General features: G+C 55.7%; 5 protein-coding genes across 5 annotated transcripts; 1 reads left to right on the top strand and 4 right to left on the bottom strand.

Moving 5' to 3' along the window:
• Positions 1-2: 2 nt before the first annotated feature.
• On the bottom strand, positions 3-6,762 carry BDY24DRAFT_391712 (uncharacterized protein). Its single transcript, XM_076640831.1, has 8 exons — positions 6,562-6,762; positions 5,975-6,097; positions 4,313-5,868; positions 3,512-4,243; positions 3,384-3,434; positions 3,196-3,309; positions 1,125-3,119; positions 3-1,049 (listed from the first exon to the last, which is right to left on the bottom strand). Exons 1-8 carry the CDS (start codon positions 6,680-6,682, stop codon positions 81-83), a joined length of 5,661 nt encoding a protein of 1,886 aa, XP_076496123.1. The 5' UTR covers positions 6,683-6,762; the 3' UTR covers positions 3-80.
• A 232-nt stretch (positions 6,763-6,994) lies between these two features.
• Positions 6,995-8,623, top strand: BDY24DRAFT_442070 (uncharacterized protein). Its single transcript, XM_076644655.1, has 4 exons — positions 6,995-7,045; positions 7,153-7,344; positions 7,419-8,011; positions 8,346-8,623. The coding sequence occupies exons 1-4, from the start codon at positions 7,037-7,039 to the stop codon at positions 8,464-8,466; spliced, it is 915 nt and encodes a 304-aa protein (XP_076496122.1). The 5' UTR covers positions 6,995-7,036; the 3' UTR covers positions 8,467-8,623.
• Positions 8,624-8,865: 242 nt separating this feature from the next.
• On the bottom strand, positions 8,866-11,227 carry BDY24DRAFT_415898 (GIY-YIG nuclease family protein; the record flags this gene model as incomplete). The annotated part of the gene is made up of 5 exons (XM_076643510.1): positions 8,866-8,982; positions 9,061-9,131; positions 9,218-9,445; positions 9,565-9,681; positions 9,874-11,227. The coding sequence occupies 5 exons, from the start codon at positions 11,225-11,227 to the stop codon at positions 8,866-8,868; spliced, it is 1,887 nt and encodes a 628-aa protein (XP_076496121.1).
• Positions 11,228-11,683: 456 nt separating this feature from the next.
• Positions 11,684-13,153, bottom strand: BDY24DRAFT_391705 (uncharacterized protein). Its single transcript, XM_076640830.1, has 6 exons — positions 12,997-13,153; positions 12,685-12,885; positions 12,507-12,524; positions 12,350-12,408; positions 12,168-12,235; positions 11,684-12,075 (listed from the first exon to the last, which is right to left on the bottom strand). Exons 1-6 carry the CDS (start codon positions 13,064-13,066, stop codon positions 11,925-11,927), a joined length of 567 nt encoding a protein of 188 aa, XP_076496120.1. The 5' UTR covers positions 13,067-13,153; the 3' UTR covers positions 11,684-11,924.
• Positions 13,154-14,062: 909 nt separating this feature from the next.
• Positions 14,063-15,413, bottom strand: BDY24DRAFT_82991 (uncharacterized protein). Its single transcript, XM_076645178.1, has 3 exons — positions 15,315-15,413; positions 15,040-15,216; positions 14,063-14,919 (listed from the first exon to the last, which is right to left on the bottom strand). Exons 1-3 carry the CDS (start codon positions 15,357-15,359, stop codon positions 14,122-14,124), a joined length of 1,020 nt encoding a protein of 339 aa, XP_076496119.1. The 5' UTR covers positions 15,360-15,413; the 3' UTR covers positions 14,063-14,121.
• Positions 15,414-15,424: the final 11 nt, after the last annotated feature.

Here is a 15,424-nt window from a genome sequence, read left to right as displayed (position 1 = left end):
CCTTCTTGAATGAAACAGAACATGATAATCGTAAAACCAAGAAAAATAGAGGATCCCTATTGCTACATGAAAGAGTCCCTTCAATCGAAAAGAGCGAGGCCTGTTCCTCTCCTCTTCTTCCTCTGACCGACATCGCTCCCTCCTCCAGCGATCCGGTTCTTCCCAACTCCTTTCACAACCTCCTTCTCCTCCTCCGAGCTATCCACTTCCTCCTCGCTCGAATCGTCTTCACTCGACGAATCGTCCCCAGCTCCGTTCTCCTGACTAAGCGACGAAGGACCGGCTGATCCGAGTTGGTGTTGCGACGACGAGATCTTCCCCTTCCCCGTCAAGCTGTTCCACATCGTCTTCCCCCAAGACGAGCTCGTGTCCTTCTCCTTCCCTTTCCCGTTCGCCGATCCGTTCGTGTGTTGAGACGAGCTCGACGAAGATCCCCCTCCAGTGACGGCGAAACTTCCACTCTCCGCTGCCTCAGCCATGTCTCGAAGACTCATCGTTCGCTTCATTCCCGAACGCGGCTGGGACGACGCCGAGGCTGGGAGAGAGGGGTAGATGTTGGTGGTAGGGGTTCGATGGGAGGTAGGGGCGGGTTGAGAGTTGGACTGAGGAACTCGATTGGGAGTGCTCGAAGCCGCGGGAGCCTCGTCGAGAAAATCCGAAGCTGACATTCGAGGACGAGGACGACGAAGGTTGTTGGAGGGAGGAAGACTCGAGAGATCTAGAGCCGGTGGGAGGATTGGGAGTTGCATGGAAGCATACTTGGAGACGGGAGAGGAGGAGGAAGGACCGTGATCCGAAGGAGGGGAAACCGACGCGTCCGCCTCGTCCTCGACTGCAACGGCAGGTTCCTCGACGGCCTTCTCTTCCTCAGCAGGCTTCAGAGGAGAGGTGGTGCTGGTGACTGGGACGGCGGGAACGTATTGAGTGGAAGGGTAGGATTCGGGGAAGGGGTCGTACTCTCGTTGAGTTTCGGGGAAGGATTGGGAGGCGGCGTCGAAGAGAGGACTGTCGTCGTGGATAGCAGTGTTTCCGTTGGTGAGTTGGTCCTGCTAAAGAAAGAGAAGGAGAAGAGAAGAATCAGTGGGCTGAAGGACGCGATGAACTGTTGGTTTGCGTCTACTCACCGAGTCGGTCGCCTGAGAATCCTCTACCACCTTCTCCTCCTCTCCCTCGACGATCGTCTCCTTCTGCTTCCCCTTGTCTGAAGTCTCCTCGTTCACTTCCGTCGACGGCGAGGGTTCAACTGCCTTCTCCTCCTCTACCACCACCTTCTCCCCCTCTGCCTCCAATCCGACCTCTATCTCTACTAGGGCTGGACTCTGAGAAGCCGAAGCCTGCGACAGCTGAGGCTGAGCCGAAGCTTTCCTCGACAGCCTTCCCGACGAACGAAGAGGAGTGACCACGGAGACGGGTGCGGCGAGCTCCTTGCGAGCTCTTCCTCGGGTGCTCTTGGCTGGGGTATCGACCGTTTCGGTGGGAGAAGGGTGGGAACTGGACTCGGGCTCGACCGACCTGGCGACGCTGGCTCGAGTGGCTTTGGCGACGGGGAGGGATGCTGGAGTCGAGGTAGAAGCTACTGCGTTCTGAGAGTTCTGCGACCGAGTGGATCGAGTCGAGCGAGTGGTTCGAGTGGTGGGAGTGGGTTGAGACGCGACGGGTTTCGGCGAAGGCTCCTTCTCCTCTGCGACTTCTGAGAGTTCCGACGATTCCCTCTTGTTAAAAAAGTGAGCGTTGGCCTCGACCTCGTCCTCGACCGATTCGGGCTCTGGCGATGGAGAGGGGAGTTGGAGCTGAACCATGGCCTTAGCGGACCTTTCCTGACTGGAGAAGACGGCGTCCTGCGTTCTTTGCGAGTTCTGACTGTTGTCGAGAGCGTTGGCGTCTTGGGCAGCTCGATCGGCGCTTGTGTAGGTAGCGGGAGGTTGAGAAGCGGTTGGCTCATCGAGATCGGCGAGGGAAGGACGAGGAGGTTGGAAGGAAGTGGGCTCGTCGTCCATCTTGTCGCTGGGTTCGTCCATCTCGACATCCTCGGTGGCGGCTTCGATGTTCTTCTCGACGGCGGTCGCAGGTCCGGTTCGGGAGGAAAAGGAGGAGGCGATAAGCGACTCGTTGGATCCAGGTTCCGAGCCTTGTTCAGGGCGAGTCGACGAGGCGTAGTCTCCGATGATGGACGACGCTGGAGATCGACGTTGAACCGAAACGATGTCGTCGTCGTCTTCCTCTTCGACGGCGTCTTCTCCAGGAGCGATCATCGTCACGTCTCCCTCCTCATCCTCGGTAGGAGAGTCATCCTCGACTTCGTTGGACTGCTGAGCTTGAGATGATCGGAGGGCGCTGGTGATGGGACTAGACGTTGGTTGGGAGACCTCGACATTGGACTGGGAGACCTCCTGCTCCTCCTCTTGCTCCTCCTCCGAGTTCGAAGGTGGTGCTGCGTGCTCCTCTTCGTCGTCGGACTGCTCGATCGTTCCTGGGAGGGTGAGTCCTTCCTGCTCGTCCGAATCGAATTCCATGTCTCCGACGCGACCGTACTGGCTCGATTGACGTCTCGACGAAGGCTTTTCCTCCTCGGTCTCTCCAACATCGCTGAGCTCCACCTCATCGTTCGAAGATTCGTCGTCCGTGTCCGGGAGGATCTGGCGAGAGAGGGAGGATCGAGGAAGGGTTTTCGTGACGGGAAGGACGACGGGAGCAGGAGCCTTGGGAGAGGGTTTGGGCTTCGATGCGACGACCGCTGGCTTGACGATGGGGGGAGCTTCCTCTTCGGTTTCCGACCCTGAGTTGGCTGAAGGAGGAGGAGGAGGAGCTTTGACCTTGGGTTTGGGAGAAGCCTTGGAAAGAGCGGCGATCTTTCGAGGAGTAGTCTTTTTGGGAGTGACGGCGTTGAAGTCCTCGGAGCTGCTCGAATCCGAATCGTCCGACGAGGATCCCTCTCCTGGAGTTTGCTGGTAGACGTCGGATCCAGCTCCATCGAGCCTAGTCGAAGTCGAAGGAGCTATGGCTGAGTTGTCCGAATCTCCTGACTCGTCCGAGTCTCGTTGAGGAGTGGGAGCGAGAGCTGAGAGACCGACGGGAGAGGACTGAGCTCGAACGGAAGAGGTAGGAAGGATCTCGTCGATCTGAGGAGATGAAGAGGGAGGGAGAGAAAGTCAGCGACATCTTCCTCGAAGGGAGGGGAGATAAAGGTGGACGCACCTCTTCCTCTACAACAGCAGCCACGACGGGAGCAGGAGCATCTTCCTCTCCCTCGTCCTCGTCGTCTCCATCTTGACCATCGTCCGAGCCAGTGAACTTGGGAGTGTCGTCGTCCTGGGGGAGAAAAGGGATGAGGAGGTCAGCACGAAGGCGTTACTAAGAGTTGTCGAGAAGAAGTGACTGCTCACGCTGTGCTCGACCAGCTTCTGGGCAGGCTCAGGAATCGGTTCTTGCGGTTTCTGATGGAAGTAGAAGATATAACGTCAGCTCAATATATAAAGGACGCGTCCGTGATCGCTAAGGGGGAGACACTCACAGGCTCAACCTCCTCTTTCTCCTCCTCCATCTCGACGTCAACAGCTTTCCCCTTTCCCTTCGCCGCTCTCCTCGCCTCGATCGTAGCCTCATCTTCGACTACATCCTCCTCGTCATCGTCGTCAACCCCTCCCAACCCCATGTCAACTTCCTCGACAGCCTTCTTCTCCTTCTCCTCTCTCTCCTCCAATAGCCGCTTCTTCTTCTCGTCGTGACTCTTCGACTTCCTAGGCTTGTCCTTCCTCTTCGACGACTTCGTCGATCCGGTATCGCTCTCCGAGGCTCTCGATCCAGCGTCGCTCAGCATCGAAGTCGACCGAACGATTTGAGGACGAGTGCGAGGAGGGAGGGCGGCCAGGACGGGAATCGACACGACGGGAGCTGGCCGAATGGGAGCAGCGGAGGCCGAGGGAAGTGGAGCGATGGCTTTGACAGGTGAAGCCTTCTTGGTCGAGGGGATAGGAAGGGGAGCGGAAGCGATGGGGGCGGGAGGGAGATCTGATGCGACGACCGAGACCTTCGACTTCCTGGGCTTCTTCTTGGGCGGTTCGACGACAGCTGGCTCTGCTTCGGCCACGGGAGCCTTCTTGACGACGGGAGTGGGTGTTGGTTTGGGGAGAGAAGGTTTAGAGACGGAAGCAGGAGGAGCAGCGACGGCCTTGGTCGAAGTAGTCGGAGTGGGTTTGGCGATCGGAGTCGACGAGGCGGGCAAGGAAGCGATGATTGGAGCCACCTATGAGAACAGAGCGATAAGTGGTCAGTATCTATAGATGCGGAGTTCCCAGCAAAGTCAAGGACGTACCAAAGGAGCAGCGACAACCTTGTCTTTCTTCTCTTTCCTCTCCTTCTTCGCAGCCTCCTTCGCCTCCTTCTTCTCCCTCTTGATCTTCTGCTCGGCTGTCTCCTCCTGAGCCTTGAGTTCTCGAGACTCCAATCTCCTCTTCAGATGCCTCGGACTCGCATCGTCGGTGACGACAGCCTTGGGGGTAGCAGCGACGACGACCTTGGGAGTCGACGCGACGGGTTTGGACGAGGAAGCGACCGCGTTGGGTTTCGAGGAAGACGGAGCGGCCGGAGTTGATGTAGGACGGGGAGCGACGACTTTGGCCCTCGCAGCGAAGGAGGCGGTGGTGGGAGTGCTGATGGGAATGGGGGCCAGGGGGGTCGCGGCTTTGGGAGTAGAAGGAGGAAGGGCGACCTCGGCGGGGACGACGAATCCTTTGCTGGCGGCGAGAGCTCGAAGAGAGGGTGGGATGAACCCTCCCAGTCCGGAGACGAATCCGCTGGCTCCTTTCAAAGAGGGAGTAGCAGCTGGAGTGAGAGCAGAGGCATTGGGTTTGACGACGACGGGAGCGAGAGAGACCTTCTTTACGGTCTTCACCCTTGGTTTCTTGGTAACGACCTCCTTCTCGACGACGGCGGCGGCGGATACGGCTGGAGGATCGACGTCCATAGGAGCGGCAGCGGCGACGGCAGCGGGCGAAGGAGCGACGGGTGCGACCTTCTTCGACTCCGTGAGTTTCTCCTTCTCCTGCTCAGCTGCAACAAGAGCAAGCTTCGCCTTCTTCTCAGCCTTCCTCTGCTTCTTCTCCTTCTTCTTCAACTTCAACTCTGCAGCCGCTTCCTCCTCGGCCTTCTTAGCCTGCTCCTTCTCCAAAGCAGCGGCCTCAGCAGCGATTCGAACTCGTTCCTCCTGTTCGGCCTTCTTGCTGAGCTTCTTCGCCGTAGGAGGTTTCACGGTTGAGGCGAGCGTTGGCTTGGGGATGGGGATGGGCTCGGTAGCAGCTTTGGTAGCTGAAGGGGCAGGGACGGTAGCCGACTTGGTGGATTTGGCTGCTGCTGGGGTGGAGACGGAGGGAGGAGGGAGAATCGACTTGGACGAGTTGGCGACGACGACTGAGACCGACGACGATGCTGCTGGAGCTGGAGCCGAGACCTCGGAGATCCTAGCCTTCTTCTTCTTGGGCTCCTGGACGGGAAGGGACGACTTGGAAGCTGGCGTAGCTGATTTGGGTTTGAGGGAAGCGACCGATGGAGAGGGAGCTGGGACGACGGCTTTGGTCTTCGAAGCCGTAGGAGGGACGACGATTTCGGGAGCAGCGACGGCCTTGGACTTTTTGGATCGCTTCTTCTTCTTGTTTGGTGAAGTTTCGACGGCAGCAGGGGAAGGAGCGGCGACCGAGTTGGCTTTCGAGGCGACGGGAGCTGAGGAGGCGGCAGGGACGGGAGCTGCTGGAGGTTGATGGAAGGGATTGGACTGGGGTGGTGGCGATGGAGTATTGGGAGGGAGAGAGTACTTGAGGATGAGGACGTTGTTGACATCGGTGGCTCGGAAGTGCAGGGCCTCGAAGTCGGGCTCTAGAGGGGAGGAGAGGAGGAGGGAAGGATGGGATCAGCCAGAGCTCTTGTAGGGATGCGACGAACACATCTCTTCTTGCTACGAGGAGATAAAGCGGAGACTTACCATCCTCGATAGGCAAGGACTCTTCGCCAACCCCTCTCCCTCGTTTGAACTCGACTCGAGCTCGTTTCGGGAGGTTGAGCTTCTTTCGAACGACGTCCTTGGTGGATTCGAGCGTCCAGTCGCCTGGAAGGAAGCAAAATTGAAAAGGGGAAGACGTGGTCAGTGACCTGATCGCCTTTTCATGGAGATAAGAAGTCTCAAAGAGCTGAAAGGACGCGTCGAAGAGTTTCAGGCGGGAAGGGAAGGACAGGCAGAGGAGGAGAGTTGTGAAAAACAGACGGCTGCTCCTTATCCCTCCCGACCTTCCCTCGCTCCCAATGAACACTGGTCACTTCATCTCAGAGCAAGCTGGGAGTCCAGCAGTACTCCGTGAGTTCTGCGAGAGCATAAAAGATAGCCTCGAGCTCGAAAGCTGAGCTCGTTCTCCCTCCTTTGCGTGCTCCTTTCCTTCGCTGACCACAACATCCAGACCTCGTTTCCTTCCCCCCTTCCGCCAGCCCCAAAAAACCTCGCGATCAACCAGGCCCCTCTCTGACTCTCGGCTTCCCACAGAATAACAGCGCATGAAAAAACGAGCTCGAACTCACGATGAAACAGCCTCTCGAACGACTTCACTCCTTGGAACTCGACGAGAGCGGAAGCCTTCCTCTTCTTGAGTCCTGGGCTAGTCTCTGCCGTCGTCGGTGCTGCTGTAGATGAAGAGGCCATCGCGAGAGAGAACTCTGGGGAGACGCGAGAACCGAGAAAAGTGGGAGGAGAAGAGAAGGGAAGGAGGCGAGTGGGAAGTTGAGGTAAAGAGGCGATCCAAAAAACGCGAAGGTCGAGGTTCACTTTCGTCGCCTTGGAGACGCTCGGCACGGGGGTTCGAGTTTCAGTTTTTCTGGTTATTATGTTTTCGTTTTTCCATGAAACATATCTTTTTTCGAAGGACGGAAAGCAGATTTTGACGAGAGAGTTGGAGCGCGGCGTCGACGTCGAGCTCAACTCCGACCTCTCCTTCCTTTTCCCGCTAACTTCCATCTTCTCCTCGATCCGCCATCCATCTTCACCTTCACCAGCAGCATGCCCACTGTACGCTTCTCTCCTACGATGTCAGTCTGGTGCCTGTGTCTTTCTTCTTTTGACGCTCTCTCCCTCTCTCTCCCTCTTCGACCTCCACGCTCCCCATCGACCATCAGCTCGTTCGATCCCCTCGTTTGCCATGGGACATCCTCCTTCTCATCATCAAATGCTGCGATACCCCTACCCTCGCGAAACTGGCAAGAGTCTCCTTCGACTTCCTCGCCTCGACTAGTCATCTGTACCATCACATCGAGCTGGGGAGGCTCAAACCTCTCGTTCGATTGTTCTGGGAGTTTGCTTCGACAAAGGTCAGTTTTTCACTATCTATTGCTCCGGTCCTCTCAAATAGCAGGTTCTGAATCCTCTTCTTCATTTTTCGAAGGTCTTCGCGACCTCTCGTATCGCGCCGTACCTCTCTCCCCTCCAAATCCGAACCCTCACCCTCAACTTCTCCTCCGTCCACTTCGAACCTCGACTGCTCACAACCCATCCTCTCAATCTCTCCTTCGCTCGCATCGGTGGATCAGATCCTCTATCGATCGACAAGATCAGGATCGAGGTCAATCAAAACAGCCTGGATCTTGTTATCGCTCTGCAACGAGAGCTCCTCCCTCACCTCAACCCCATTTCCGTCGTCTACGCCTGTCGTTCTATCCCCCTCGCCTACCAGTACAATCAGTCTCCAAAGCTCTCCGAGCTGCTCCACAGTTGGAGTCGACTTAGGTCGATCTCGTTCGATGGAGTGATCTCCTCTTCAGCCGTTACCGGACTCGCCTGCATCCCGCCCTTGACCATCGCATCTCTTGAAGAGCTGGTCTTCTGCTTCCCTTCCGCTTTTTGGAAGTTTCAACACTGGAGGCTCCGTGTGGAAGCCGCAGGAGTCCTGGGTGCTCGTGATGGATCGATTCGGTTGGTCGTCGCGTCGGCTGCGTCGAAGGTCGAGTTCGAAGAGGTGATTGCCCATTGGGGTGACGAGTGGAAGAGGAAGATCGCAGGTGTTTTTGTTCGGGTAGATGGTTAACTTGTCGTGAGTCTCAGCTGAATCTCTGTCTCAGTACGACGTCGAAACTGACTCCTCGACGCGTCGTCGACACCCTCCTTCTTTCTCTCCCCCTTCACAAAGCTTCACGCCGAATAGATCCACCCGATTACATAACATCCAAAATGCCACGCCTTTTTATCTTCCCCACCTCTCTTTACTTCATCTCTCATGGTCAGTCTCTCACGAACTCAACGCGTTCGAAAGACGACAAACGAGCCCGTCGTTTGCTCCAAACTGACTCTCCTCTTACCTCTCTCGACTTCACAGATCCCATTTACCTCCTTCCACCCAACCTCCGATCATCCTCACGAACTTCAACCCAACTCCCGATCTTCCCATCCACCTTCGTCCTCTCTCCCTCCATCGTCCGTCCGACGACGTCGTCTAGGAAACAGCTTCGGGATCGGATTCGGGAAGGTATGAGAGAGGGCAGAAGGATGGGACGGAGAAGAAGGAAGGGAAGGGAGGAGGGAAGGGAGGAATCATCGGGGACGCGACGCTGGGTTTTGGTTTGTGTGCCGAACGACGAGATTTTTATGAGTGTACTCAGCAACAAGGACGACCGAAACGGAAAGATTTTCAGGAGAACCCCTCGTTTGCGTTTCGAGCTCAAACTCAACTCCAGAAAAGAAAGCGGAGCGAAGCTGAAGGACGACGCGTCGAAAGTCGCCGCCTCTCTTTTCTTTCCTGCCTCCCTCCGTTCAATCGCAACCAGCACCCCTCCCTTTCAAACAAGGCGAGATGCTGTCTCACCGAAAAAAAAGGATCATCCATCCCCTCTCCCTCCTTAATCCAGCACCATCCTCACAAACCTCTCCCACCTCTCCATCACCGGCCACACCAGATCCTCAAACTCCTTCCCGTGAGGCGATCTCGGGATCCGGAACATCTCTTTGTGGAACCGCTGCGAACGAAGGAACGAGAGAGGGTGAGATCGAGGAAAGGAGGGAGGGAGTAGAAGAGGAAGGGTCGGAGAGCGAACCTTGCAATCCACACATTCATCCCTTTGGCGAATCCCTGGATCGAGGGAGGCGATCTCGAGGTGGACGAGTTCTGGTTTCGATCGATGCAAGAACGAAAAAAATCTGCTCAGCTCAGCTCTTCCTTCCTCCCTCTCCCCTCCAACGCAAACAACTCACTCTCAAACCACAAACTGCCCTTCACACCCCGTCCTCCCTCCCCTCCTCCTCCTCCCGCTCCTCTCAACCCCTTCAACCTGCTACTCCCCTCCCGCTCGTTCATCTCCGGACAAACCCCCAGCAGCCTCGGCTCCTTCGAAGGGCACTGCGCCCCCCACTGCTCGATCCTGGACGCGACGTTCTTGGACGAGCCGATTTTGAAGACGCGGTAGGTTGGGGTTGAGAGACCTGTGTGGTGATAGATGGGTAGGTGGATGGGTGAGGTGAGGGAGGGCGGGCAAGAAACGGGGGTAAGAAAGGATGGAAAGAAGGAGGAAAGGAGGAGGGAGGAGAGAGACGAGACGAACCTCGGTACTCGAAGCAGTAGATGAATCCTGATTCTGACGAGGAGGAAGACGGTAGTTTCTCCATGAGCGTCATGAGAGAAATCCGGGTTTCGTCCTTGAGTTCTCGGGGGATCCAGTCTGAACGAAGGAAGAAACGAACGAACGAAGGAACGACGCGTCGAGTCGGTTGTTAGCGTTCGTTTCGTTTCGTTCGTTCGCACCTTCCTCGACCCAAAATATGTCAAGCCTCCTACCGTCCACATCAAACCCCAAAGAACCTCCTCTCCAAACAAAACGAAAAAAGGAAGAAAAGAAAAGAAAAAGACTCACCTTCAAACTCGACCCAAACCCTCGCGCCCCCTCCTCCTCCGCCTCCTCCTCCGATATAAACCCCCGTGTTCCTCAAGATGGCATCCTTGTGCAAGTGGCAGTACCAGGCTTCTTCCCCCTCCCCCTCATGAGCCAGCGCAGCCAAAAACGCCTGTTGTTTCCTCGGCGACGACGCGTCCCGATCCTTCCCTCTCCTCTTCTGACAGCGGCTCCCCGTCTTGGTTTTTCCTTCGCACTGGATTCGATCATCCAACGAGGAAGAAGGAGAGGAGAGGGGTACTGCGGAGTGAGCTCGGATCCGAGGAGGGGTGGCTGTGGGAGTTGACGGTGTCGGACTTCGAGGAGGGAGGGCTGAGAAGGAGGGTTGACGAGGGGAGGGGAAACGGTTGAGTTGGGAGGGGAGAGAGGGTGGAGAGGTGTAGGGTTGATGCTGGAAAAGAGGAGGAGGTGGAGGTGGAGGTGGTGCGTAGGAGGAAGAGGAAGAAGAAGGGAAAGGGACGTGTTGCTGATTGGGAGGAGGAGGAGGTGGGCAGAAGGGACTCGTTGAGGAAGATGCATGAGGAGGTTGATGTTGATAAGAGGGAGGATATTGACTATTCGGCATTAATCTTAAAGCCTTCGATCGATCCGATGAGATAGTCGGCGAAAAGAGTTGATTCGAAGAAGAAGAAGAGGGAGGTCGTTGTTGAGCTTGATCGTTCCTTCCTTGACTCCCCTGCTCGACTCTCCCACCTCCATCCCCCTTCCAACTTGATCCAGCAGCATCCTCCTCCTCTCTCCCTCTCCCACCGTTGTCTCTCCTCCTCAGAACCAGTCCAGCCGCTCCCCCTCCTCCTCCTGAGGGCGTCGTCTTCGTCGTTGTCGTCGTCGTCCGAGGGAGGTTCCCATAAACCGTCGTGAAGCTCGATCCTGCTCTGTATCTCGGAGACGAAGGATCCTCTCTTGGATTGCCGGTTGGAGGAGGAACGGAGTTGGAGTAGGAGTGGGTGTATTGGTAATTCGGAGGATTCGAAGGAGGAGGGAGACGAGGGAGAGGTTTGTTGTTCAAAGTCGTCGTAGGAGCTCGTGGATCGACCAAGTTCATCCCCTGCAAAGCTCCCTCAAGAGCCTCGACTCGTCCTCCTCCGTCGAAGTTATAGTAAGGCGACCTCGGGAGTGGAGACGGTCTTTGCTCGTAGTAGTACGAGGATGACGAGGAGGGGTAGGGTTGAGAGGAAGGAGGAGGAGGCGAGTCGGATGGACAGGTTTCGTACGAGGAACCGTTCGAGAGGATGGAGCGTTCAGAGGGGGAGGAGGAGGGGACTACGATGGGGTTGGGGGAGAAGGTGGATGGACCAGAGTAGGAGGAGGTCATTGGGGGGAGGGGAGGGAGGGTGGGTGTTGGGAAGAGAGAGAAGGAAGGAAGGGAGGAGGAGAACCAGAGCTCGAGCTCAACTTTCGAGTCGTCGCGCGACTGACTTTCCGAAGACGAGAGGGCAAAAAAAAATGACAGAAATGTTGACATCAGCTCAAAAGTTTGCTCTCCTACGCTATCCGTTGAGCAGCCGTAGACTTTTCTTCCGAAAAAGGCTCCTCCGCCGTCTCTTTTCGACGCGTCCAAAACACCACCCCTCCCAAGTGTGCAGCAGCAGCTTCATCGTCATCAAACTCATAGGTCTCCCTTCATCCAGCTGCTGCCTACCTGTCTCACATCTTTTGGTGCTCGAAAACGAGAGCAGAGCGAAGGGGGGGGGGGGTTGAATGAACCACGCGTCGCACTCTTCTCCAAACGCGACTCGACCCGACTCTCATCATCCGAAGGGACGCAGAGCAAAAGACAACGACAGATAAATCAAATAGTCCAAAGTCCAAGAACAAAGGAGAAGCAGTGAAAACCCAAAAGAACGACAAAGAGAGACAAAAAGAACGAACTAAAACACAGTCCACGACGCGTCGTCGTAAAAGAAGAGATAACTTGCCCGCTGAAAAAGAAACCCCCCTCCCCACCTAGTCCTATTTCCTACCACCCAGCCTTACATCCGAAACTACAGAAGAACGCTACCTATCTCTACCTAGAGAGCGAGCGCAACCAAAGCCATGACCCCAGCGAGAGCACCGACTCCGAACTGAGCGTTCCCGACCCTAGAGGACGAGGCTCCTCCAGCTTGGGAGGCAGAAGCACTGGCGGCAGCCCCGGTGGTGGTGTTGCTGGTTGAGGTGGCACTGCGAGGGGAGGAAGGAGGAAAGTGGAGGAGGGGTGAGCTGTGCGTTCGAGTGAGACGTCGGGAGAGGGAAGTGGAAGTGTGGGAGCTCACGAAGAGTTGAACGGAGCAAGGGAAGCAGTAGGGGTTCCGGAGATTCCAGCGGAAGAGCAGGTTGAGACCTGAGCGAAGGGCGGGAAGGGAGGGAGGGGAGGGGAAGAGAGGGAGGAGGAAGAGGTGAGCTTTGAGCTTGACTTCCAGACTGATTTCTCTGAGAAAAGAGTAAAGAGACGTACGAGGGTAGTAACAGTAGTGTTGATGCTCGAGTACTCAGCCATGGTCAAGTTTCCGTCGGCTGTTGAAGGAAGAGCGAGGAAAGTTCAGCCCTCGGTCGTTCTTCGGTCGAAGCCGTGAGACTCCTCAGCTGCAAGACATCAAGGGATAGATACTCACTGATAGCACAGTTGATACCTAGAGCGAGATACGAAGTGGGAAAGTGAGAGGTGGGAGGTGAAGCAGGAACGGGTGAAAGAAGGAAGAAGTCGAGGTCAGCTTGAGCTCTCGACTCCTCCTCCTCTTCTTCCGGAAGCAGAACAGAGAAAGAACGAAAAGAACGAGAGCCGAGACGAACAGGTGTACATGTTGTTGAGCGAATCGGTGGTGCAGATGTTGAGGCACTGGGCCGAGTTTCCAGTCTCGCAGAACTCGTAGAGAGTGAGGGTCGAGTTGCAGAGACTCGTGCAAGAAGCAGGGATCTGCTGGACAAGAGCATCCGTGTTTGAGCTCTGTCGACGGACGACTCCAGAGAAGGGGTGGACGAGGCCGTTGGGAGCTGATCAAAGGTTCAAGATCAAGGGGCAGGAGAGAGAGAGAAGAGTCAGTCAGCTTCAAAATTCTAAGACAGTCAAGGGAAGAAGGGGAGGGAGGGAGGAGGTCAACGAACCGGCTGAGACGAAGAGGGCAGAGGAAGAGAAGAGGAGTCCAGCGACGAGGGTTTGAGTGAAGGAAAGCATAGTTTTCGTTCTGACTTGATTGGGGAGTAGGGGTCGAAGAAGAGGATTTGAAGCTGGAGAGGGAGGGAAGAATGTAGTTGGGAGGCGAGAAGGAAGCCGAAGGGATGTTGGAACTTTTCATTCAACCAACAAAAGGGCAGGCAGTTTTGGGGTCCTCGTGGAAAGCCTCACCCTCGTTTTGTGGAAATAACCCTATTGGGATCTTCATTCTGTGTTTGGTTCCGATGCCTCGCGTCGTCCTCGTTGGGGGGAAAAAATTGCATCGTATACTTCACTTCTTGAGGAGGGAATATAGACAGAGCGAGAGAAGTTTGAAACCCTCCCCGACGAACTTCGTCTCACCTCGACCTTGCTTCTGTTGTTCGAAGGACTGCCTCCGCTGCCTGCCTTCTTCCCTCTGCTTTCGGGAGCCTCGAGAAAATTGAGAGAGACAAACCAAAATGTGCTTACCGGAGAGAAAAGCGAGACTACTGCTGCAATGCTGAATGTTGTTCGTTTGAAAGGGAAAGAGTGGGGACGCGTCGCGACGTTGCTCAAACTCGGAGTCGGGACTCGTTCGACTGCTGCTGGGAGAAAAGAGAACTTCTTTGAGGGTTCGTATTATGGGAAGCTTTCAACTAGTTTTGAGGAGATGTTGCGTCTTATCGTCAAAGGGGAACCGATCTGTAGGAGAAAAAACGCATCTTGGCTGAACGAGTCGCGTCGCCTGTCGAACTGATGTGCAGATCGGACGTCCGACTATGAGCGATCTCTCAATCTTCCCAACATCTGCGTGGGGATATGACAACGATTTAACCGACAAAAAGTAGCCATATTCGATTCTAAGCGAGTGCAGAGACGGACGTCGTGCGAACCGACGCGACTTCCAACACTCCAATCGGCCAGCCTCCACCCTGAGTTTCAGCTATGCTTTCAACTGATAGCCGAGGTGTTGTAGGAGTTCGTCTCCATGATATCCTTCGATCAAACGAATCGAACAACTCTCTCCTCACTCCCTCCCGCTCTCCCTCCGTCTGAAGATCTTCTCCTCCCCTCTGCTCGCCTCTCCTCCTTTCTCACCCCATCTCAACGTTCAACTTCCCCCTCTCTTTCACATCCTTCATACTCTCCTCCGCACCCTTCCAAACCATCCTCACATCCTCTTCATCCTCTACCAACAACCTGATCTGCTCGTTCCCAATCTCGCTCATCCCCAACACTCCCAGCTGCTTCAACTTCATCGGAACCTCCCAAGCATCTTGACACAACGCTCCTCCCGCTCCACCCCTCAAGCCCCAAGTCTTCACTTTGGTTCGAAAGTCCAAGGTCAGGCGAAGGGAAGGGATAGAGAACAGCGGCGCCTCGGGAGGGAGGAGTCGCTTGGAACGGAAAGCGAGGAAGGAGAGATGGGAGTGCCTGTCGTAAGGATCGGCGGAAACTGGGAAGATTCCTCGAAGGAGAACGGATTGGAGATGTTTCCAGTTGGAGAGCGAGTGATAGCCTGCTGGAGGGAGGTCGTCGTTGACGGTGAAGGGGATCCCAAGTTGGGTGATCAAGGGAGGTCTTCCGAGTGGGAGAGCGACGATTTCAAGGTTGATGGGATCGAGATGATGAAGGAGTCGTTCAAAGTAGAGTTCGAGGATCTTGTGGTTCGTTGAATAGACGGTGAGGAGGAGGTTTGCGAGAGGGAGGGGGTAGGGAAGATCCAGGTTCGTGAGGAGACGGTGGATCTCGTTGCTGCTAGGGAGGGAAGGGAGGATGGCTTGGGCTGGAGCGGTGGAGAGGTTCGTAGGGATGGAGAGGTGGAGGGTTCGAAGTTGAGTGTAGGAGAGATGGGAGGAGAAAGGGTTGGTGGGAGGGAGACGAGTGGCAGACTTGGTCGAGAGGGGAGCGAAGAAGAGGAGGAGGAGAAGCAGGTCAGCTTTTCCGATACGGTGAGGATCCCAGATCCAGCATCGAGGTACGTAATAGAAGACTCGATCTGATGGGCTTACTTGCTTGAAAAACCTCTTGAAGGCTTCCAACGAATCGATCTCGATCTCGAGGTAGAGCCGCGGTCCTGCTTTCGACAGGAAGTCCTTGGACACTCGACAGAGAACAGCGAGGGTGGCTTGATCTGAACACTCGAGAATGATTTGTTCTTGGATCTCGAATGGAAGTCGAAGAGGGTTCTGGAGGAAGGGTACGGGAAGGGACGAAAGAAGGAAAGAAGGGAGAAGGTGAGCTCGGAGATTCAAGGAGTCGCGGGCAGGCCTTCTTCTGTACCCACCCTGCGAGTCGAGATGGATTTGAGTTCGGATGTCGATGAATCCATGGTTATATAGAGGGAGGAGAAAAGAGAGATTCGAAAGAAAAAGGTGGTCGTGGTCGTCGGTAGGC

Source organism: Mrakia frigida (genome assembly GCF_051309035.1).
Source record: "Mrakia frigida strain ATCC 22029 unplaced genomic scaffold BDY24scaffold_18, whole genome shotgun sequence".
NCBI lineage: Eukaryota > Fungi > Basidiomycota > Tremellomycetes > Cystofilobasidiales > Mrakiaceae > Mrakia > Mrakia frigida.
Note: the sequence above shows the minus strand (reverse complement) of the source record. Positions and strands in the feature narration are given on the sequence as shown.

What these genes read in the sequence shown, in the direction of transcription:
- BDY24DRAFT_391712 (XM_076640831.1), bottom strand. Translation starts at nt 6,682, where the DNA reads ATGGCCTCTTCATCTACAGCAGCACCGACGACGGCAGAGACTAGCCCA. An exon ending in AGAAAGAGGAGGTTGAGCCT is followed by an intron (nt 3,435 to 3,511) that starts GTGAGTGTCTCC and finishes TACTTCCATCAG; the next exon opens with AAACCGCAAGAACCGATTCC. An exon ending in ATTCTCAGGCGACCGACTCG is followed by an intron (nt 1,050 to 1,124) that starts GTGAGTAGACGC and finishes CTCTTTCTTTAG; the next exon opens with CAGGACCAACTCACCAACGG.
- BDY24DRAFT_82991 (XM_076645178.1), bottom strand. Translation starts at nt 15,359, where the DNA reads ATGGATTCATCGACATCCGAACTCAAATCCATCTCGACTCGCAGG. An exon ending in AATCCATCTCGACTCGCAGG is followed by an intron (nt 15,217 to 15,314) that starts GTGGGTACAGAA and finishes CCCTTCCTCCAG; the next exon opens with AACCCTCTTCGACTTCCATT. An exon ending in TCAAGAGGTTTTTCAAGCAA is followed by an intron (nt 14,920 to 15,039) that starts GTAAGCCCATCA and finishes CTCTCGACCAAG; the next exon opens with TCTGCCACTCGTCTCCCTCC.
- BDY24DRAFT_442070 (XM_076644655.1), top strand. An exon ending in GGGAGTTTGCTTCGACAAAG is followed by an intron (nt 7,345 to 7,418) that starts GTCAGTTTTTCA and finishes CATTTTTCGAAG; the next exon opens with GTCTTCGCGACCTCTCGTAT. An exon ending in ATTGCCCATTGGGGTGACGA is followed by an intron (nt 8,012 to 8,345) that starts GTGGAAGAGGAA and finishes TCGACTTCACAG; the next exon opens with ATCCCATTTACCTCCTTCCA.
- BDY24DRAFT_391705 (XM_076640830.1), bottom strand. Translation starts at nt 13,066, where the DNA reads ATGCTTTCCTTCACTCAAACCCTCGTCGCTGGACTCCTCTTCTCTTCC. An exon ending in TGCCCTCTTCGTCTCAGCCG is followed by an intron (nt 12,886 to 12,996) that starts GTTCGTTGACCT and finishes ACCTTTGATCAG; the next exon opens with CTCCCAACGGCCTCGTCCAC. An exon ending in ACACTACTGTTACTACCCTC is followed by an intron (nt 12,236 to 12,349) that starts GTACGTCTCTTT and finishes CCCTTCGCTCAG; the next exon opens with GTCTCAACCTGCTCTTCCGC.